This window comes from Stenella coeruleoalba (assembly GCF_951394435.1).
Source record: "Stenella coeruleoalba genome assembly, chromosome: X".
Taxonomy (NCBI): Eukaryota; Metazoa; Chordata; class Mammalia; order Artiodactyla; family Delphinidae; genus Stenella; species Stenella coeruleoalba.
Genome location: NC_137152.1, coordinates 110,819,795 through 110,843,371, shown reverse-complemented (window position 1 = coordinate 110,843,371; position 23,577 = coordinate 110,819,795). Strand labels below are relative to the sequence as shown.

At 40.5% G+C, this 23,577-nt stretch overlaps 1 protein-coding gene across 10 annotated transcripts in view; it reads left to right on the top strand.

Annotated features, from left to right (window-relative positions):
* ARHGEF6 (Rac/Cdc42 guanine nucleotide exchange factor 6) overlaps positions 1–23,577 on the top strand; it is a 119,106-nt gene that overhangs the window by 47,576 nt on the left and 47,953 nt on the right. For all 10 annotated transcript variants that reach the window (XM_079909834.1, XM_079909837.1, XM_079909835.1 and 7 more), the window contains one exon: positions 8,490–8,560. In XM_079909834.1, coding sequence (XP_079765960.1) covers positions 8,490–8,560 — 71 coding nt within the window. The remainder of the gene's footprint in view (positions 1–8,489; positions 8,561–23,577) is intronic.

Sequence of the window (23,577 nt, the reverse complement as noted above, 5' to 3'; positions counted from 1 at the left end):
CTATCTACCTTACGTTTGGTAGTGTATATATGTCCATGCCACTCTCTCATTTTGTCACAGCTTACCCTTCCCCCTCCCCATATCCTCAAGTCCATTCTCTAGTAGGTCTGTGTCTTTATTGCTGTCTTACCCCTAGGTTCTTCATGACATATTTTTTCTTAAACTCCATATATATGTGTTAGCATATGGTATTTGTCTTTCTCTTTCTGACTTACTTCACTCTGCAGGACAGACTCTAGGTCTATCCACCTCATTACAAATAGCTCAATTTCTTTTCTTTTTATGGCTGAGTAATATTCCATTGTATATATGTGCCACATCTTCTTTATCCATTCATCCGATGATGGACACTTAGGTTGTTTGCATCTCCGGGCTATTGTAAATAGAGCTGCAATGAACATTTTGGTACATGACTCTTTTTGAATTATGGTTTTCTCAGGGTATATGCCCAGTAGTGGGATTGCTGGGTCATATGGTAGTTCTATTTGTAGTTTTTTAAGGAAGCTCCATACTGTTCTCCATAGTGGCTGTATCAATTTACATTCCCACCAACAGTGCAAGAGGGTTCCCTTTTCTCCACACCCTCTCCAGCATTTACTATTTCTAGATTTTTTGATGATGGCCATTCTGACTGGTGTGAGATGATATCTCATTGTAGTTTTGATTTGCATTTCTCTAATGATTAATGAAGTTGAGCATTATTTCATGTGTTTGTTGGCAGTCTGTATATCTTCTTTGGAGAAATGTCTATTTAGGTCTTCTGCCCATTTTTGGATTGGGTTGTTTGTTTTTTTGTTTTTGAGCTGCATGAGCTGCTTATAAATTTTGGAGATTAATCCTTTGTCAGTTGCTTCATTTGCAAATATTTTCTCCCATTCTGAGGGTTGACTTTTGGTCTTGTTTATGGTTTCCTTTGCTGGGCAAAAGCTTTGAAGTTTCATTAGGTCCCATTTGTTTATTTTTGTTTTGATTTCCATTTCTCTAGGAGGTGGGTCAAAAAGGATCTTGCTGTGATTCATGTCATAGAGTGTCCTGCCTATGTTTTCCTCTAGGAGTTTGATAGTTTCTGGCCTTACATTTAGGTCTTTAATCCATTTTGAGCTTATTTTTGTGTATGGTGTTAGGGAGTGATCTAATCTCATACTTTTACATGTACCTGTCCAGTTTTCCCAGCACCATTTATTGAAGAGGCTGTCTTTTCTCCACTGTACATTCCTGCCTCCTTTATCAAAGATAAGGTGACCATATGTGCGTGGGTTTATCTCAGGGCTTTCTATCCTGTTCCATTGATCTATCTTTCTGTTTTTGTGCCAGTATCATACTGTCTTGATTACTGTAGCTTTGTAGTATAGTCTGAAGTCAGGGAGCCTGATTCCTCCAGCTCCGTTTTTCATTCTCAAGATTGCTTTGGCTGTTCGGGGTCTTTTGTGTTTCCATACAAATTGTGAAATTTTTTTGTTCTAGTTCTGTGAAAAATACCAGTGGTAGTTTGATAGGGATTGCATTGAATCTGTAGATTGCTTTGGGTAGTAGAGTCATTTTCACAATGTTGATTCTTCCAATCCAAGAACATGGTATATCTCTCCATCTATTTGTATCATCTTAATTTCTTTCATCAGCGTCTTATAATTTTCTGCATACAGGTCTTTTGTCTCCTTAGGTAGGTTTATTCCTAGATATTCTTTTTGTTGCAATGGTAAATGGGAGTGTTTTCTTGATTTCACTTTCAGATTTTTCATCACTAGTGTATAGGAATGCCAGAGATTTCTGTGCATTAATTTTGTATCCTGCTACTTTACCAAATTCATTGATTAGCTCTAGTAGTTTTCTGGTAGCATCTTTAGGATTCTCTGTGTATAGTATCATGTCATCTGCAAACAGTGACAGCTTTACTTATTCTTTTCCGATTTGGATTCCTTTTATTTCCTTTTCTTCTCTGATTGCTGTGGCTAAAACTTCCAAAACTATGTTGAATAATAGTGGTGAGAGTGGGCAACCTTGTGTTCTTCCTGATCTTAGTGGAAATGCTTTCAGTTTTTCACCATTGAGGACGATGTTGGCTGTGGGTTTGTCATATATGGCCTTTATTATGTTGAGGTAAGTTCCCTCTATGCCTACTTTCTGCAGGTTTTTATCATAAATGGGTGTTGAATTTTGTCAAAAGCTTTCTCTGCATCTATTGAGATGATCATATGTTTTTTCTCCTTCAATTTGTTAATATGGTTTATCACATTGATTGTTTTGCGTATATTGAAGAATCCTTGCATTCCTGGAATAAAGCCCACTTGATCATGGTGTATGATCCTTTTAATGTGCTGTTGGATTCTGCTTGCTAGTATTTTGTTGAGGATTTTTGCTTCTATGTTCATCAGTGATATTGGCCTGTAGTTTTCTTTCTTTGTGACATCCTTGTCTGGTTTTGGTATCAAGGTGATGGTGGCCTCGTAGAATGAGTTTGGGAGTGTTCCTCCCTCTGCTATATTTTGAAGAGTTTGAGAAGGATAGGTGTTAGCTCTTCTCTAAATGTTTGATAGAATTCGCCTGTGAAGCCATCTGGTTCTGGGCTTTTGTTTGTTGGAAGAGTTTTAATCACAGTTTCAATTTCAGTGCTTGTGATTGGTCTGTTCATATTTTCTATTTCTTCCTGATTCAGTCTTGGCACGTTGTGTATTTCTAATCATTTGTCCATTTCTTCCAGCTTGTCCATTTTATTGGCATAGAGTTGCTTGTAGTAATCTCTCATGATCTTTTGTATTTATGCAGTGTCCGTTGTTACTTCTCCTTTTTCATTTCTAATTCTATTGATTGGAGTCTTCTACCTTTTTTTCTTGATGAGTCTGGCTAATGGTTTATCAATTTTGTTTATCTTCTCAGAGAACCAGCTTTTAGTTTTATTGATCTTTGCTATCGTTTCCTTCATTTCTTTTTCATTTATTTCTGATCTGATTTTTATGATTTCTTTCCTTCTGCTAACTTTGGGGTTTTTTTGTTTTTCTTTTTCTAATTGCTTTAGGTGCAAGGTTAGGTTGTTTATTCGAGATGTTTCCTGTTTCTTAAGGTAGGATTGTATTGCTATAAACTTCCCTCTTAGAACTGCTTTTGCTGCATCCCATAGATTTTGGGTCGTCTTGTCTCCATTGTCATTTGTTTCTAGGTATTTTTTTATTTCCTCTTTGATTTCTTCAGTGATCACTTCGTTATGAAGTAGTGTATTGTTCAGCCTCCATGTGTTTGTATTTTTTACAGATCTTTTCCTGTAATTGATATCTAGTCTCATAGCGTTGTGGTCGGAAAAGATACTTGAAACAATTTCAATTTTCTTAAATTTACCAAGGCTTGATTTGTGACCCACGATATGCTCTATCCTGGAGAATGTTCCATGAGCACTAGAGAAAAATGTGTATTCTGTTGTTTTTGGATGGAATGTCCTATAAATATCAATTAAGTCCATCTTGTTTAATGTATCATTTAAAGCCTGGGTTTCCTTATTTATTTTCATTTTGGATGATCTGTCCATTGGTGAAAGTGGGGTGTTGAAGTCCCCTACTATGAATGTGTTACTGTCGATTTCCCCTTTTATGGCTGTTAGTATTTGCCTTATGTATTGAGGTGCTCCTATGTTGGGTGCATAAATATTTACTATATCTTCTTCTTGGATCGATCCCTTGATCATTATGTAGTGTCCTTCTTTGTCTCTTCAAATAGTCTTTATTTTAAAGTCTATTTTGTCTGATATGAGAATTGCTACTCCATCTTTCTTTTGGTTTCTGTTTGCATGAAATATCTTTTTCCATCCCCTTACTTTCAGTCTGTATGTGTCTCTAGGTCTGAAGTGGGTCTCTTGTAGACAGCAAATATATGGGTCTTGTTTTTGTATCCATTCAGCCAATCTGTGTATTTTGGTGGGAGCAATTAGTCCATTTACATTTAAGGTAATTATCGATATGTAAGTTCCTATTCTCATTTTCTTAATTGTTTTGGGTTCGTTATTGTAGGTCTTTTCCTTCTCTGTGTTTCTTGCCCAGAGAAGTTCCTTTAGCAGTTGTTGTAGAGCTGGTTTGTTGGTGCTGAACTCTCTCAGCTTTTGCTTGTCTGTAAAGGTTTTAATTTCTCCATCAAATCTGAATGAGATCCTTGCTGGGTAGAGTAATCTTGGTTGTAGGTTTTTCTCCTTCATCACTTTAAATATGTCCTGCCACTCCCTTCTGGCTTGCAGAGTTTCTGCTGAAAGCTCAGCTGTTAACCTTATGGGGATTCCCTTGTGTGTTATTTGTTGTTTTTCCGTTGCTGCTTTTAATATGTTTTCTTTGTATTTAATTTTTGACAGTTTGATTAATATGTGTCTTGGCATATTTCTCCTTGGGTTTATGCTGTATGGGACTCTCTGTGCTTCCTGGACTTGATTAACTATTTCCTTTCCCATATTAGGGAAGTTTTCAACTATAATCTCTTCAAATATCTTCTCAGTCCCTTTCTTTTACTCTTCTTCTTCTGGAACCCCTATAATTCGAATGTTGGTGCGTTTAATGTTGTCCTAGAGGTCTCTGAGACTGTCCTCAGTTCTTTTCATTCTTTTTTCTTTATTCTGCTCTGCAGTAGTTATTTCCACTATTTTATCTTCCAGGTCACTTATCCATTCTTCTGCCTCAGTTATTCTGCTATTGATCCCTTCTAGAGTATTTTTTATTTCATTTATTGTGTTGTTCATCGTTGTTTGTTTCATCTTTAGTTCTTCTAGGTCCTTGTTAAATGTTTCTTTTATTTCCTCCATTCTATTTCCAAGATTTGGATCATCTTTACTATCATTATTCTGAATTCTTTTTCATGTAGACTGTCTATTTCCTCTTCATTTGTTAGGTCTGGTGGGTTTTTACCTTGCTCCTTCATCTGCTGTGTGTTTTTCTGTCTTCTTATTTTGCTTATCTTACTGTGTTTGGGGGTCTCCTTTTTGCAGGCTGCAGGCTTGCAGTTTCTGTTGTTTTTGGTGTCTCTCCCCAGTGGCTAAGGTTGGTTCAGTGGGTTGTGTAGGCTTCCTGGTGGAGGGGACTAGTGCCTGTGTTCTGGTGCATGAGGCTGGATCTTGTCTTTCTGGTGGGCAGGTTCACATCTGGTGGTGTGTTTTGGGGTGTCTGTGGACTTATTATGATTTTAGGCAGCCTCTCTGCTAATGGGTGCAGTTGTGTTCCTGTCTTGCTAGTTGTTTGGCAAAGGGTGTCCAGCACTGTAGCTTGCTGGTCGTTGAGCGAAGCTGGGTGCTGGTGTTGAGATGGAGATCTCTGGGAGATTTTTGCTGTTTGATATTATGTGGAGCTGGGAGGTCTCTTGTGGACCAGTGTCCTGAAGTTGGCTCTCCCACCTCAGAGGCACAGCACTGACTCCTGGTTGCAGCACCAAGAGCCTTTCATCCACACGGCTCAGAATAAAAGGGAGAAAAAGTAGAAAGAAAGAATTAGTAGAAGTAGAAAGAAAGAAAGAACGAAAGAAAGAAAGGAGGGAGGGAGGGAGGAAGGAAGGAAGGAGGGAAGGAAGGAAAAAAGAAAGAAGATAAAGTAAAATAAAATAAAGTAAGATAAAATATAATAAAGTTATTAAAATAAAAACATAATTATTAAGAAAAAAAGAACTAAAACAAAGAAACAAAAAAAAAAAAACGGACGGATAGAACGCTAGGACAAATGGTGGAAGCAAAGCTATACAGCATAAATCTTGCTCTCAAAGCCCACCTCCTCAATTTGGGATGATTCGTTTTGTATTGATGTTTCCACAGACATCAAGTTGATTGTGGAGCTTTAATCCGCTGCTTCTGCGGCTGCTGGGAGAGATTTCCCTTTCTTTTCCTTGTTCCCACACCTTCCGGGGCTCAGCTTTGGATTTGGCCCTGCCTGTGCGTGTAGGTCGCTGGAGGGCGTCTGTTCTTCGCTCTGACAGAACGGGGTTAAAGGAGCCGCTGATTCGGGGGCTCTGACTCACTCAGGCCGGGGGGGGGGGGGGGGGAGGGGCACGGAGGGCGGGGCGAGCCTGCGGCGGCAGAGGCCGGCGTGACGTTGCACCGGCCTGAGGCGCGCCGTGCGTTCTCCCGGGTAAGTTGTCCCTGGATCCGGGGACCCTGGCAGTGGCGGGCTGCACAGGCTCCCCGGAAGGGGGTGTGGATAGTGTCCTGTGCTCGCACACAGGCTTCTTGGTGGCGGCGGCAGCAGCCTTAGCGTCTCATGCCCGTCTCTGGGGTCCGCGCTTTTAGCCGCGGCTCGCGCCCGTCTCTGGAGCTCCTTTAAGCAGCGCTCTTAATCCCCTCTCCTCGCGCACCAGGGAACAAAGAGGCAAGAAAAAGTCTCTTGCCTCTTCGGCAGCTCCAGACTTTTCCCCGGTCTCCCTCCCGGCTAGCCGTGGTGCACTAACCCCTGCAGGCTGTGTTCACGCCGCCAACCCCAGTCCTCTCCCTGCGCTCCGACCGAAGCCCGAGCCTCAGCTCCCAGCCCCGCCCGCCCCGGCGGGTGAGTAGACAAGCCTCTCGGGCTGGTGAGTGCTGGTCAGCACCGATCCTCTGTGCGGGAATCTCTCCGCTTTGCCCTCCGCACCCCTTTTGCTGTGCTCTCCTCCGTGGCTCCGAAGCTTACCCCCTCCGCCACCCGCAGTCACCGCCCGCGAAAGGCCTTCCCAGTGTGTGGAAACTTTTCCTCCTTCACAGCTCCCTCCCATTGGTGCAGGTCCCGTCCCTATTCTTTTGTCTCTGTTTATTCTTTTTTCTTTTGTCTACCCAGGTATGTGGGGGGCTTCTTGCCCCTTTGGGAGGTCTGAGGTCTTCTGCCAGCGTTCAGTAGGTGTTCTGTAGGAGTTGTTCCACGCGTAGATGTATTTTTGGTGTATCTGTGGGGAGGAAAGTGATCTCCGCATCTTACTCTTCCGCCATCTTCCCGGAAGCCGGGCCTACTTTTCGTTGCAGTGCGTGGGCTTCTTTTTGCGGTGGCTTCTCTTGTTGTGTAGCAGGGCCCTAGGCGCACGGGCTTCATTAGTTGTGGCACGTGGGCTCAGTAGTTGTGACTCACGAGCTCTAGAGCACAGGCTCAGTAGTTGTGGCGCACGGGCTTAGTTGCTCTGCGGCATGTGGGATTTTCCCAGACCAGGGCTCGAACCCATGTACCCTGCTTTGGCAGGAGGATTCTTAACCAGTGCGCCACCAGGGAAGCCCCTAAATTTATTTCATTTAGAGTGTAAATATATGCCACAGAGTACTGTGGTGTTTGAGAGGGGCTAGTATAGGATATTCTGAAAACTAGTCAGGTCTGTTTAGGATTTTCAGTTCTAATAAAATTGTGGGTTATTGTACTAGATATAGTATTTATTATATAAACTATATTTCTTTAAATGCTGTATGACAGAAGTGTGTGTTTACGTACTCATAGAACTCATCAGAAACCACATATAGAGATGTGGCACTAAAATTATTTGAATTATGTAATAAAATCTTAGGGGGTGTTAAAGCAGCTTAGTGTTTGGCTGTGAAACCAAGAAGTCTTGTATAGAGGCAGGGACATGCTGCATATTCTCCCAAATCTTCTTTCTTCTCTAGGCCCTTGGTACCTGAGTAATACCACTTTGCAAAATTCAGAGAGGGTATTAGGTGTAGTGAGAACCTATAACCTAAATGGCTTCTTTTTTTTGAATTTTATTTTATTTATTTTTTATACAGCAGGTTCTTATTAGTTATCTATTTTATACATATTAGTGTATATATGGGTAAGATGAACTTTGTAAAAGAAAGGCATCTTTTTATAGCACAGCATAATGATATTAAAATGATACATAAAAGAAGAATTTTCTGCTAGTTTTCAGTGTATTCAAGATTCTGATTATTTTGGTTTTGGCACAATAGACAGCCCTAAGAAAGGATGGCTGCTATTATTCTTGTATAGTAAGTTGCAAGATACAAATATACATATTTGTTATACATATACAAGATACAAATATACATATTTGGTTAGCATTGGCTTTGCTTATCTGTTTTGAATAAGTTGAATGGAGAGGCAGACTGGAGTGAAGAAACAGCCCAAACTGGAACTGAAATTCTTGCCTTGACCCTGTCATTAAGAAAGTCTAGGGCTTCCCTGGTGACGCAGTGGTTGAGAGTCCGCCTGCCGATGCAGGGGACACGGGTTCGTGCCCCGGTCCGGGAAGATCCGACATGCCGCAGAGCAGCTGGGCCCGTGAGCCATGGCCGCGGAGCCTGCGCGTCTGGAGCCTGTGCTCCGCAACGGAAGAGGCCACAACAGTGAGAGGCCCGCGTACCGCAAAAAAAAAACAAAAAACAAAAAACAAACCTCTAGCTTGACCAGCTGTAGTTTAGTAAGATTATACTTTCACTTATTTGGGAATGTACATTTCCACTGAGCCTTCCACTTGACAATATTTATAGTATGTTAGTTGCCCTATGTTATAAACTGTTCATCTTACACCTGTATAATATTAACATAATTTAAATGTCTTTTTCACAGAGAGACCTCTCTCCCCCAAGGCTGTCAAAGGATTTGAAACTACTCCACTTACCAAGAATTATTATACTGTGGTGAGTGTTCAGATGATGAACAAAAATTTTCTTGACTCTCTACATGGAGAACCACTGATGTGTTGAGGCGACACCAGTGGAAGACTGGAGAAAGTTGCATTGCAAGGGTCTCCACTAATGACAGTGGAGCTCTTTTATTTGTAGGCTTGTTACAGATGTCTAGAAGTTTTACAACCACTGTACTGAGAAATTCAAGGGTAGCACAAAGGTTCAGAGCAAGGTCTACTAAACTGCAGCAAAAGAGAAATCAGCTAATATGTAGACATTATGGGGAAATTTAGCAGTTAGATCTAGCCTTACCAGATAGTTAGGAGGTGAATTCCCAAGTTCCTCTAATGCAATACGTTTTAAGTGATTGCATACTGTGATTTTATTTTAGAATCAAATCAACCAGTTACGATAGCCTCTGAAATATTATCAACCTTGTTCTTGAGGAGAGCCCAAAGGGAAGACTGCCCTTTGGCACAGAGGGAGGAATGAGATGGCTCTGGCTTGAGCACAGATATGTCAAAATATATTAGCTATAAATAGGGCATGTGCAATACTCAAAATAAGTTCCCATTTGAAAAAGAAATCGTATCCTTTTCCTTAATCTACTCTCTGCTTTCCTCCATGTCTCCTTTCCAGACTTGGCCCAGTCAGCAATGAAAAGGTCAAGTCATCATGACCTCTAAGTCTCCCTGTCTAGTATCGCTGTCATCTTCCCCATCACAGCTGAAATACAGTTTCAATTTTCACCCAATGCTCTATGTGCATTTGTACTATGTGCTCCTTTTGTGTGTCCATGGATAAACAGTTTTTATTTTTCAATTTTATTTTATTTTTGGCCGCACCACACGGCTTGTGGGATCTTAGTTCCCCGACCAGGGATCGAACCCGTGCCCCCTGCAGTAGAAGTGTGGAGTCCTAATCACTGGAGTGACAGGGAAGTCCCTAAACAGTTTTTAAATCTCTCTATACATTTGGTTTCAAAAAATGGAATTTCATTCTTCAGTGCATTTGCTCTGTAATGATGACATGAATAGTAGTTGGCATGAAGAATCAAGTAGGAGCTTCATAGGTAACCTGGACAATAATCATAGGGGATAATTTTGTCACTGTTCGTCCTCTTACATTTCCGAGGTTAAAACGTTACCCAACAGAGCTAGGCTCCCTTCTCTCTTCATCCCTGATCACTTTTTCTTTTTAAACTGGCAGTATTTTGATGCCTTTTTTTCCTACACCTATATAGCTATATATCATTACATAGTTGCAATCATACTATATACACAATTTGTGTCCTGAGTTGTCACTTAACATTATATCATTTTCAATTATTTATTTACCTTCTATTTCCTTTTTTTCTTCCAGCTTTATTGACATATAATTGACATGCAGCACTGTGTAAGTTTAAGGTGTACAGCATACTGATGTGACTTACATACATCATGAAATGATGACCCCAATCAGTCATTGAATATCCATCATCTCATAGAGTTACAAAATTTAAAAAATAAAAAAAAAATGTTTTCCTTGTGATGAGAACTCCTCAGGATTTACTCTCAACAACTGTCATGAAGAGCATACAACAGAGTCAATTGTATTTATCATGTTGTACATTACATCCCTGGTACTTATTTATCTTAAAACTGCAAGTTTGTACCTTTTGACCACCTTCACATAATTCCCCCCTGCCTCTGGTTCTGACCACTTTTAGCTTCCAGGCGACCCCCAAGGATTTAATTTTTAACAGAAAGGCACAGTCAAATGGTAGGTGAAAGTGTTACCGTAGCTGCTTCTCCCTGCGGACCTGGAGCACACCATCGCTCTGCTTTCAGTCTCTCTCTGCCTCTGCTGAGTCTACCAATTTAAAATGCTGGGATTATCCAAGGCAGACTAACCTCTGTGATTCTTATGGGCATTATGTAAACCCCATATATACTATATACCAACTCTGGACGTACTGTAGTTTCTCTTTTATTTTTTAATTAATTTTATTTTTGGCTGTGTTGAGTCTTTTTGCTGCCCGCGGGCTTTCTGTAGTCATGGCGAGCGGGGGCTACTCTTTGTTGCGGTGCATGGGCTTCTCACTGTGGTGGCTTCTCTTGTTGTGGAGCACGGGCTCTAGGGTGTGCGGGCTTCAGTAGTTGCAGCATACGGGCTCAGTAGTTGTGCCTTGTGGGCTCTAGAGTGCAGGCTCAGTAGTTGTGGCACATGGGCTTAGTTGCTCCGTGGCATGTGGGATCTTCCTGGACCAGGGCTCGAACCCATGTGCCCTGCATTGGCAGGCGGATTCTCAACCACTGTGCCACCAGGGAAGCCCCTGTACTGTAGTTTCTATCACCCATCTCCTGTTGGAGTTCATGTACATTATTTCTGGTTCCTCGCAATTATAAACAATTCTGCAGTGAACATCCTGTGTGTGTAACTTTGGCAAAGTATATAAAGATCTGTGAGGTGAAAAAAAAAAAGATCTGTGAGGTGGATTCCTAGAAGTTAAATTGTTGAGCCAAAATATATATATATGTATTTAAATTTTGATAGATTTTGTCTCAAACCAAACTTAATAAAACAGAAGGTCTTGGAGAGCCCATGATGGCCTGGGAAGGAACTGTAGAGCTGTGGTGTAAATATTGCTGAATTATTGAGACCAGTTAGACATGTTGTTGTAACTAGATATGCATGTGAAGGGATTTGGGTTGATTGTTGGTGTTTTTTTCTAATTCACATTTTTGAGTATTTAGGCAAATTTTTAGCAGCAACTAATTCAAAATATGTTCTGAGTGTTCTGATTGCCCTCCCAATCTGTGTTGAATACCTTAGACAAACCAAAATAATTCTAGCTCACCCACAGTATTTGGAGACCTGGAAAATCAAGTTCACCCACATGTAAGACGTCCGCATCTGATCTTTTTTTCTTTGGTAAAAATGTAACAAATTTTATTTCCCATATGATCTTATATTAACTCTTATCCTCTCTAAGAGTCAGTAATTGTAGACATTTTCTGTTGCTAGTACTATAAGGGCAGTAGTGACTAATTTTTACTTCATTTTTTTTAAAACAGGAAGTATTTCTTTTCTGACTACATAACATTATGTAAACAATGATTTTAAAAAAGTCAGACAGTTCAGGAAAAGTATAAAGAAGAAAATAAATATCACCTGTAATCCCACCACTCAGAGATGATCACTATTAACATCTTGGTGAACCTCATGACAATCTTTCTTTGAGGTAGATGTCTATGTGTGTGTGTGCGTGTGCGCGTGTGTGCACACGTGTGCACGTATATACATATATATTGCCTATGACGTGTGTGTGTGTGTGTGTATTTTAAACAGAAATTATGTATTCTTCATTATTTCTCCTTCATGGAGATTTTTCTATTCTCAGACCCTGACAATACTGTCGCTGACCAGACCTGTTCTTATGCTCTTGCATTCAGCGAGTCCTTGCTAGTCCAAATGCTTCCTTTATTTTGGTCATGTGTATTAGTCAGGGTTCTCCAGAGAGACAGAACCAACAGGATCCATATAAAGAGATTTACTGTAAGTAATTGGCTCCCGTGATTATGGAGGCTGAGAAGTCCCACGATCTGCCATGTGTAAGCTGAAGACCCAGGACAGATGGTGGTATAGTTCGGTACAAGTCCACAGGCCTGAGAACCAGGAGAGCTAATGGTGTAAATTCCAGTCCTTGGGTAGAGGACTGATGTCCCAGCTCAAGAAGTCAGGCAGAGTGAGCAAATTCTCCCTTCCTCCACCTTTTTGTTCTATATGGGCCCTCAACAGATTGGATGATGCCTACACATATTGGGGAGGGCAATCTGCTTTACTCAGGCTACTGATTCAAAGGCTCATCTCATCTGGAAACACCCTGACAGACATGCCCAGAAATATTATTTAATCTGGGCACCTCGTGACCCAGACAAGTTGACACATAAAATTAACTGTCGTATCCTGTAAACTTGGGCAGGATAGAGACCTCTTGGAATTTGCAAGTCTGCAGACGTTCTCTCCCCTTTTTCAGGTTTCCAAGGGATTGTCTGCTGATTTCAGCCCCATTTAGGCCTCGATATGCTTCTGGTGGCACATCAGTTTTGAAATGTTTAGAAGTTCTCCGGTGTCATCACGAGTGGCATGGGGTACCCAACTCAGACCTGCATCTGCCATGAGGCTTTTTTTTTTTAAAGCTCAAAAAACCTTGGATTAAAAGGAAGTCATCAACGAAATACAAAATATTTAGCACTGAATGATGATGTAAACAGTACATGTCAAAAAGTAGTTTCCTTCCTTCCTGCCTTCTTCAGAGGGGCATGTTTAATGCATCTAACTGAGGCTTGGCCTCTCCTGGCCCGTTGTTTTGAATGAGAGTTTAGCTCATCCTTTAGGGACATGGCAGCCTAGAGGCTTTTGCTGCTCCTGACCTTGCTTCCTTCATTGTCCTCAGAATTCACTGCCATTTGTTAAACTTCTCTTACTACTGAGGAAAAGCATATCATTTTCTCTGAATTATTTTTCTAATAATCTTCTCATTGGCTCTCTTTGCCTATTGTAAGTTGATGTTACATGCCAGGAGGGATTAAAAAATTAATAATAAGCACAACAATAGAAAATGGTAACTATGAGAGGTGATGGATGTGTTAATTAGCTTGATTGTAGTGATCATTTCACAATGTATACATATATCAAAATATCAAGTTGTATACCTTGAATATATACAATTTTTATTTGTCAATTAGACCTCAATAAAACTAAAAAAAAGAAAAGAAAAGAAAGAGGAATCTATGTAGCTTAGTTGTCAGGCTTAATTTGCATGCAGTGCTTAGGTCTTGGCACCCATGGTCTCACTGGGAAGACAGGACAGACATGATGGTATAAGCCACGTGGCAGACAGTGATGTCAAGTTATAAACTGTCCTAAAATGAGTTGCTCCAAATGTGGTTGGGGGATCTTTTGCATTTGAAAGCCCCCAGGGAGACTGTTAAAACTGCAGATATCTGGTCTCCACATCTGGCTTGTTACATCAGAATCTCTGGCAATAGGTCCCAGGAAACAGCATTTTTAACACCCCCTCAGCCCCCTTCTCTCCATCCCCCCCGAGGTGAGCTGATACTCACTAAACTAAAATTTGAGAACCAATAAAGGGAAAGTTTGAATGGGAGAGAGGATTGATGCCATGTCAGGACTTAGATAAGCAGAGAAGAGCTGGAAGGGAAATCAGGCAGGGGGAACCCTGTGAGCACATTCATCCAGGCAAGAATGTGCGTGCCTGCAGTCCGTCCCTGCAGGTCACAGAATGGACTGCGTTCTCTTCTATCCCCATCAAAATGCCTCTCGGAGGGTGAAATTCTTATTTATTGCAACTGGTGCAGCCCAATGTAAGAATGCAGTCCCTCGTGCTGCCACAAATAGGCCAGACTCACAATAATCCTAATATAGGCACACCTCAAAGGTATTGCCAGTTCAGTTCCAGACCATCACAATAAAGCGAGTTACATGAGTTGTTTGTTTTCCCAGTGCATATAAAAGTTATGTTTACACTTTACTGTAGTCTGTTAAGTGTGCAATGGCATTGTCTTAAAAAACAATGGACACACCTTATTTAAAAAAATTTTATTGCTAAAAAATGCTCGCCAACATCTGAGCCTTCAGCGAGTTGTAATCTTTTTGCAATAGTCACATCAAAGATCACTGGTCACATAACAAATATAATAATAATGAAAAGGTTTGGGGTATTGCGAGAATTACCAAAAGTGACACAGAGACATGAAGTGAGCAAATGCTGTTGGAAAAACGGCGCCAATAGACTTGCTTGATGCAGGGTTGCCACAAACCTTCCATTTGTGGAAAACCCACAGTATCCGTGAAGCGCAATAAAGCAAAACGCAATAAAACGAGGTCTGCCTGTACTGAACTCTGGGGATGAGCATCTAGCTGCAGAGTGAGAGGTGACATTTCCCTACATCCAAACAGGAAAATATAATCAGTAAGGGCCAGTATTATTTATTTTTTCTAACTTTCTTCTCCTTTATTGTAACGTGTGGCTGATGTCTTACCAGAACCTCCGTGCGGTCGGAAAGGTGGGAAGAAATCTGAAACCCGTTCAATCACATCAGAATCCCAGGAAGCCTCCTGTAGTTCTTGCTTCTGCCACCCATCTTCTGTTTACCCCCCTTTTCTCTCTCACTCATCTATTTACCCACTTGCTCCCACCCTGAATTTTCTCTGCGTTTCTAGTGCTTATCTACCCTTCTAAAAGAAACTTTATTTTTTAGAGCAGTTCTAGGTTCACAGCAAAATTGATCCAAAGGTTGGAGATGTCCTGTATACCACCTACCCACACACATGCACAGGCTCCCCCAGGATCAGCATCTCCCACCAGCGTGGGACATTTGTGACAATTGATGAACCTACATTGACCCATCATTAGCACCAAAGTCCAGAGTTTACATTACCATTCACTCTTGGTGTTGGACATTCTGTGGGTTTGGATAAATGTATAATGACACGTATCCACCATTACAGTGTTGTTCAGAGTAATTTCACTGCCCTAAAAAACCTCTGTGCACCCTCCCTTTTTTAAAACCACCAGCCTAAACTACCTTACACATCTATCCAGTTATTCCTTCTCTATATCCCCTATTCTTTTTTACCTACCCATTTCCTGCCTAACTCATCCATATCTTCCATCTGAGGTCAGGGAGGTGACAAGAGTTTTCAGAGTCCATCTCTGTTTTGCAGAATCTGTCCATCACAGGGCAAGAGTGCTGCTTGTTTTGTGAAAACCAAGGACCTGGAGGGGTGAAATTGATCACTGCACTTGAATGTAAACAGGCGAGCTCTTCTGCCATATACGTCAAGTATGACATAAATACCGTAGTGTATTACCTTTACCCATCTCCTAGGAGTTTACCAACATGAACCCGTTTTTGCAGGCATATACTTATCTCAGAATTCCTATAATATGATGGTTTTGCTTAGATTAAGGTTTCCTGGGGCCATTATAATCTTCCTTTATCATGGGGTGTATCTCTGTTTCCAGCTTTTGTTTATGCATTTTAGCCTCTTAAAATAATTTCTTCAGACTTATATGACTTGTTCCCTTATGGAAAACAGAGTTATAAAAATGAACTCACTCTAAAGCCTTTCCAGGAAATGGAGGAAATATATTTTACTGGAAAATCAATAGCCCAGGACGGAGGTACAAAAGGCCTCCACCTCTTTTTTCTATGGCTTCTCACCATCTGTTTTATTCTGAATTTAGTCAGAGGTTAATTGAGCAAAAGGATACTCTGTTGTCCTTGTGAAGATGGAGTCAGAGAGGCAAAGGCAATGTCTGGACACAGTCCATTTTAGTATTTGAGTGGATTTCATCTCGATCAGATTGTACTGCTCTGAAGTTGGTTGGCCTGCCAAACTGTTTGCGTTCTGACTCACCACTGAGGCCTTCTGTTTGGGAACACATAGCCTTCTCTGTCTGCTTCCCTTTTTATCCTTTTACAGTAGATGCCCTGTGGCCTGAAAAATAAAGAACCAGTCTCCGCAGTTCATCAGTTGGTCTTCTGAGATTGAGGAAAGCAATAAAAAGCCAAGTGAATTTGGGAGAGAATCCCAGGCATCCACCCTGATGAGCATTTCTACTAATCAAACCACAGCAAGGGCAATGCTATTTAGTACATCATCATTCAAACAAATTTTGCATTATTTAATGAAGGACTCATTAATCACCTGTGTCAATTTAGCTTGTAAAGTCAGCATTTAGCCACCCTCAAGACTTGCAACAATATGAGTTTAGTGTATGTTTCCATTCAGCTCTCCAGAACTTACTCAAAGGCAGCAGGGAGTGTCTGCCTTCCTACCTCCGTTTGTCCCATATGAGTGGTTCCAGCACAGATGGAACCCTTAGAAAGTGTGCTGCTTCGCCTAGCAATTAAATCCACTGGAGCAGGACAGTTGGCACCTTTCTTGCAACATCTTAGTGCTTTCTCTTAAAGGAACTACCTGTGATAGCATTTTAAAGGAAGTTAAAATAATAAAACTGTTTCAATGGGGGGAGGAATGTTGAATTATAGCAACCATGGAATTAAAGCAGTGATGTTTAATTGTCTTAAAAATCACATTTTGTGATATAAATAATGTCCGTGAATTTTCTAATTTAAAAATTCCCTCAGGCAATGACTGTTTTGTTTTGTTTTTCTTTTTTTTCAATGGACATTATACTTTGGGTAGTGTGACAGTTACAGACAACAGTGCTTGAAAGCAAGGTTGAGGATGTGAGATGGCTCATTACCAGACATGGTCTCTTTAGAAAAATGTGAACAAAGGAGATGATGAGATGACTTCATTCTCTCCTGAATATAAGTGGGAAGCCAGGCCACCATCCTCTTTTTCCTCCAATACAAATACTGTAGACAAATGTTGCTAAAACGGTAGTCTGCCTATGAGTTTTACCTCTTAATAAAATGTGGTACTGTTGAATTCTGGTGCAGCTCTCTCCATTTTTAAGAATAAAAAAATGAATCCTAGTGCTGAGCATGAGTATAAATGATTATTTAACACATTGCAATGAACAGCAGCCCAGCTGGGCAGAAACCGCCAACAATGGACACATTTGAGTTTGGAAGGACACTACTGGGTGAGGACTTGGAGTCAGAGAAAAAACAGAAAAGTTTCTATTAACAGATGAGAAATTTGTGCTTTGACTTTAAAATAACAACTATAATGACACATAATTCACACAGCACAAAAATCGCCACTTTAAAGTGTACAATTCACTGATTTTTAGTAAATTAACAGAGTTGTGTGATGATCACCACCATCTTACTTTCCAGCATTTTCATCACCTCAGTAAGAAACCCTGTACCCGTTTGTAGTCACTCCCTCCAGCCCTTGACAACCACTAATCGACTTTCCATCTCTATGGGTCTTCCCTATCCTGGATGTTTCATATAAATTGAATCATACAATATCTGTTCTTTTGTGTTTGACTTCTTTTTTAGCATAGTATTGTCAAGGTTCATCCATGTTGTAGAATGTATCAGTACTTCATTTTTTTTTCTTAAAGAAGGAAAGTATTTTTTTAATTAATTAATTTATTTGCCTGTGTCGGGTTTTAGTTGCGGCATACGGGATCTTCGTTGTGGTATGCAGGCTCGTAGTTGCAGTGCGCGGGCTCTTTAGTTGTGGTGTGCAGGCTCTAGAGTGCACAGGCTTAGCTGCCCGGCAGCATGTGGGATCTTAGTTTCCCGACCAGGGATCGAGCCTGTGTCCCCTGCATTGGAAGGCGGATTCTTAACCACTGGACCACCAGGGAAGTCCCTTCATTGCTTTTAATGACGGATTAAATCTTCCATATTATGGATATATACCAGGTTTTGTTTATGGACCTTTGGATTATTTCCACTTTTTGGTTATTATTTATAATGCTGCTGTGAAAATTGATGTGCAAATTTTTGCACAGACATATGTTTTCATTTCTCTAGGAGTGGAATTACTGGGTCATATAATAACTCTATGTCTAACTTTTTGAGGAACTGCCAAACTTTTCCACAGCAGTTACAATTTTTGACTTTCCCACCAGCAATGTATGAGGGTCCCAGTTTCTCCACACCCTCACCAACACTTGTTCTTTCTATTTTTTTCTTTTTATTATAGCCACCCTAATGAGTGTGAAGTAGTATTGTGGTTTTGATTAGCATTTCCCTAATGGTTAACTATGTTGAGTATCTTTTTATGTGCTTATTGGCCATTTGTATATCTTCTTTGGAGAAATGTCTATTTAAATCCTTGGCCAACTTTTAACTGATTATTGTTGAGTTGTAAGAGTCCTTTATATATTCTGAATAGTAGAACCTTTTCAAATATATGATTTGTAGATATTTTCCCCATTCTGTGGGTTGTCTTTTTACTTTCTTGATAATGTCCTGTGATACATAAAAGTTTTCAATTTTCATGAATTTCAGTTTATCTATTTTTTCTCTTGTTGCTTGTGCTTTTGGTGTCATCTAAGAATCCATTGCTGAATTCAAGATCAGGAAGATTTCCTCCTCTGTTTTCTTCTAAGAGTTTTGTAGTTTTAACTCTTGAATCCATTTTGAGTTAATTTTTGTATATGGTGTGAAGTAGGAGTAATTCTTTCTTTGTATGTAGTTATTCAGTGGTCCCAGCACCACTTTTTTTTTCTTTAAAGAGGGATTGCACAATCAAAGGGTACATGTGTTTTTTGTTTTTGTTTTTTGGTTGTTTTTATTTATTTAATTTATTTTTGGCTACGTTGGGTCTTTGTTGCTGTGCACGGGCCTTCTTTAGTTGCGGAGAGTGCAGGCTACTCTTCTTTGCGGTGCCTGGGCTTCTCGTTGCGGTGGCTTCTCTTGTTGCGGAGCACGGGCTCTAGGCGCGTGGGCTTCAGTAGTTGTGGCACACGGGCTCAGTAGTTGTGGCTCACAAGCTCTAGAGCACAGGCTCAGTAGTTGTGGCGCATGGGCTTAGTTGCTCTGCAGCATGTGAGATCTTCCTGGACCAGGGATTGAACCCGTGTCCCCTGCATTGGCAGGTGGATTCCCAACCACTGCACCACCAGGGAAGTCCCAGCACCACTTTTTATATACCTTTTTTTAAACTTTTTATTTTGTATTGGAGTATAGTTGATTAACAATGTTGTGTTAGTTTCAAGTGTACAGCAAAGTGATTCAATTATACATATACATGTATCTATTCTTTATCAAATTCTTTTCCCATTTAGCCAGAACCATTTTTTGAAAAGACTACTCTTTCCTTATTGGAAGTTCACAGCACTCTTGTCAAAAATAAGTTCACCATGAGTTCATTTCTGGACTCTCAATTCTATTCCATTGGTCTATATATCTATTTTATACCAGTACTAAACTGTCTTGTTACTGAAGCTTTTTAGTAAGTTTTGAAATTGAGAAGTATACACTCTAACTTTGTACACTCTTCTTTGCCAGGATTTTAAGTGTTTGTGAAGGATTGATGTGAATTCTTTAAATTTTTGGTAGAATTAATCAATAAAGCAATCTCATCCTGGGCTTTAACTTATGGGAAGTTGTTTTGAATATTAATTCAATCTCTTTACTTGTTATAGAGATATTCAGATTTTCTACCTCTTTGTGAGTCAGTTTTGGTAGCTTGTGTAGTTTTAGAATTTTTTTTTTACTTTTTTAGTGATTGCCCTAGAGTTTGCAATATACATTTAGAACTAGTCCAAGTCCACTTTCAAATAACACTGTATTGCTTCACAGGTACAAGTGCAAGTACTTTACAATAACAAAGTGTTCCTAATCCCTCCTTCCTATCCCTTGTATCATTGCTGTCATTCATTTCACTTATACATAAGCACACATAAGCATTTTATATATATATATATATATATATATATATATAATCTAATACATTGTTTCTATTATTATTTTGAACAAACTGTTATCTGTTTGATCAATTAAGAAGAAAAATAAAAGTTTTTTATTGAGGTATAGTTGATTTACAGAAAAATAAGTTTTTATTTGATCTTCACTTATTCCTTCTTTCATGCTTTCTTTCTTTATGTAGATCTGTTTCTAACCTATAACATCTTCTTTCTCTCTGATCTTTATTTTTTATTTTATTTTTTTTAACATCTTTATTGGAGTGTAATTGCTTTACATTGTTCTGTTAGTTTCTGCTGTATAACAAAGTGAATCAGCTATACGTATACTTATATCCCCATATCCCCTCCCTCTTGCATCTGCCTCCCACCCTCCCTATCCCACCCGAACTTAATTTTTTTTATTTTTAAAAATTTTAAATATTTATTTATTTGGCTGCGCTGCGTCTTAGTTGCAGCAGGCGGGATCTTCGTTGTGGCATGCGAACTCTTAGTTGCAGCATGTGGGATCTAGTTCCCTGACCAGGGATTGAACCTGGGCCCCCTGCATTGGGAGCACAGAGTCTTAGCCACTGGACCACCAGGGAAGTCCCTCTCTGAACTTTAAAAAAAAAAAACCCACTTTTTGCAAAGCAGGTCTGCTGGCCAGAAAATTCCCTCAATTTTTGTTTGTCCTAGAAAGTCTATTTTTGCTTGACTTTTGAAGGAAAATTTCACAAGGTACAGAATTCCAGGTTGGTGGGGTTTTTTTTCCCCAACACTTTAAATATTTTACACCGCTCTACTCTTGCTTGTATGCTTTCTGACAAGTCACGTATAGTTCTTATCTTAACTTCTCTATAGGTAAAGTATTTTTATCCTCTGGCTTTTTTTCAAGATTTTTTTTCTTTATCTTTGATTTTTCTGGAGTTTGAATATGGTGTCCTTAGGGGACATTTTGCAGGGGGGGCATTTATCCTGCTGGGTTTTCTCTGAGCTTCCTGGATCTGTGGCTTGGTGTCTGACATTAATTTGGGGAAATTCTTAGTCATTGTCGTTTCAAATATTTCTTCTGTACCTTTCTCTCTTTATTCTCCTTCTGGTATTCTCATCACACATAGGTTACACCTTTAGATGTTGTCCCACAGTTCTTAGATATTTTGTTCCATTTTTCAGGGTTTTTTTTCTGCTTGCTTTTCAGTTTTGAAAGTTTCTGTTGGCACATCCTCAAGCCCAGAGCTTCTATCTTCAGTGGTCCAGTTTACTAACAAGCCCATCAAAGGCATTCTTCATTTCTATTAGAGTGTTTTTGATCTCTAGCATTTCATTTTTATTCCTTCTCAGTATTTATTCCTGCTTACAATACCCATCTGTTCTTGCATGTTGTCTACTTTTTCCATTCGAGCCCATAGCATATTAATCATTGTTATATTAAAATCCTGGTCTGATAATTCCAATATTCCTACCATATCTGATTGTGGTTCTAATGTTTGCTCTGTCTCTTCAAACTGTGTTTTTTTACCTTTTCATATGCCTTGTAATTTTTTGTTGGAAGCCAGATGTGATGTACTAGGTAAGAGGAACTGCAGTAAATAGGCCTTTAGTAATATGGTGGTAAGGTATGGGGTCAGGGGAAGTGTTCTCAAGTCCTATGATTAGGTCTCAGGCTTTTGGTGAGCTTATGTCCCTAGATTGTGAACTGCAGCAGTGTTTCTCAGCCTTTTTTCCCCTCCCTTAGATAGGACAGGAAGGCTGGAGGGAGCTGGAATAGGGTATTTCTCTTCCCCTGGGTATATTAGGCTCTGATAAAACCCCAATAGGTTAGGGTTTGGTAAAATACTTTCTTGAGGGCAGACCTTGTTATGAAGAACAGAATGCTCTGGTAAATTTCAAAATGGCTACTTTTCCCTTCCCTCTCCTGAAGCACAAGGGAGATTTTCCTCCTATCTTCATTGTGATGACCTGGTACAGCTTCTGGAGGTAAACGTCACAGAAGTGTGGGTGTGCTCCTCTGTGACTGCACCACCTAGAGTTTTTTTTTTTTTTTTTTTTTTTTTGGTGGTATGCGGGCCTCTCACTGCTGTGGCCTCTCCCGTTGCGGAGCACACGCTCAGCGGCCATGGCTCACGGACCCAGCCGCTCCGCGGCATGTGGGATCTTCCCGGACCGGGGCACGAACCCGCGTCCCCTGCGTCAGCAGGCGGATTCTCAACCACTGCGCCACCAGGGAAGCCCCCCCCTAGAGTTTTTAACTCTCAGGTGTTTCTGCACTGAGCCCCCAGCAATTCATCAATTACAGTTCAGGTTTTCCTACCCTGATACCACTTCCCACGGAGGCTTCTGCTCATGGTCTTCTGGTCCAGCAAGTTATGATTCTCTATCTGCCTGTCTGTCTCTCCAATTTTAAGTGTACCATTTTTGCCTGTGACCTCAATTCCCTGACAGATGTAAGCAAAGTTTTTTTCTAGTTGTTCAACTGTTTACTTGCTTTTAGGATGGAGTGATGACTTCCAAATGCCTTCAATGCTGGACTGGAAACCAGAAGTCCTCTTTCTTCTTTTTGATGTAGGCATTTACAGCTATTTACAGTCTCTAAGAACTGCTTGAACTTCATCCCATAAGTTTTGATGTTGTGTTTTCTTTTTTATTCATCTCAAGATAGTTTCTAATTTCCTTTGTTGTGCTTCGACTTTCTATAGGGGTAACATTTCTGTTCCATTCCTGGACTAATTTCACAGAGCACTGGTACCTCCAGGCCCTTAAATTTACACTTACACCTTTAGAGAGTAGGCATTCCTCCCTGAGGAATAGAGAAACTGAAAGTAGACATGAGTGGCTGGGAGGAGGGGCTACAACTTAAGCCCTAGCTTTTGAAACCACCCTGTGGCCTATGTCCTTGTCAACTAGGAGTGATATTGCCCTTCAGGTGACATCTGGCAATGTCTGGACACATTTTTGGTTGTCATAATGGGGTAGGGGGTGGCATGCAACTGACATCTGGTGGGTAGATGCCAGGGATGTTGTTAAACATTCTACAGGGCATCTGCTCACAACAAAGAGCTATCTGCTCTGAAATATCAATAGTGCTGCCATTGAGAAACCTTTTTTAACCCCTTAAATTGGAGGGACTGTTTCCCAGCTCACCCAGCACCTACCTGTACAGTGTCTCACACTTACCACTTCACAATGGTCCCTGAGGTAGGTGAGATGTCATAATCTGAGATGAGCCTTAAAACTGAAGCAACCTGTCCGTTGGTAGCAGAGCCTGGATGACCACCTTCCAGTCCAGTTGTTTCCTATAAAACCCACAGCTACCTGGACCTCCAGTTGCTTTGTCCACTCCACCTGTCAATAGCAGATCATCATGCACTGTCTTGTGAGTATATGTCTGGCATATTGGTAGGCTAAGGGGCTTCTCCTGGCTAAGAATGCTTCACATTGTCTTGTGAGCCCGTGTTTAATGGCTCCCTCTGAAGACAGAGTAGAAACTCCCTAAGGACAGGCATGGCCTTTGGCACTAAGGAGGCACTCAGTAAATTTGTGTTGAATGGATTAGGAGATATGAGAGAAAATACACCAAAATATTAACCTGGTGATCTCTAGGAGCCTAGAATGAAGGTTATAGCTGCCTCCAGAAGAGGCTGGGAAATGAGGTGTGACCCCAGGGTTGGTGGGGGCA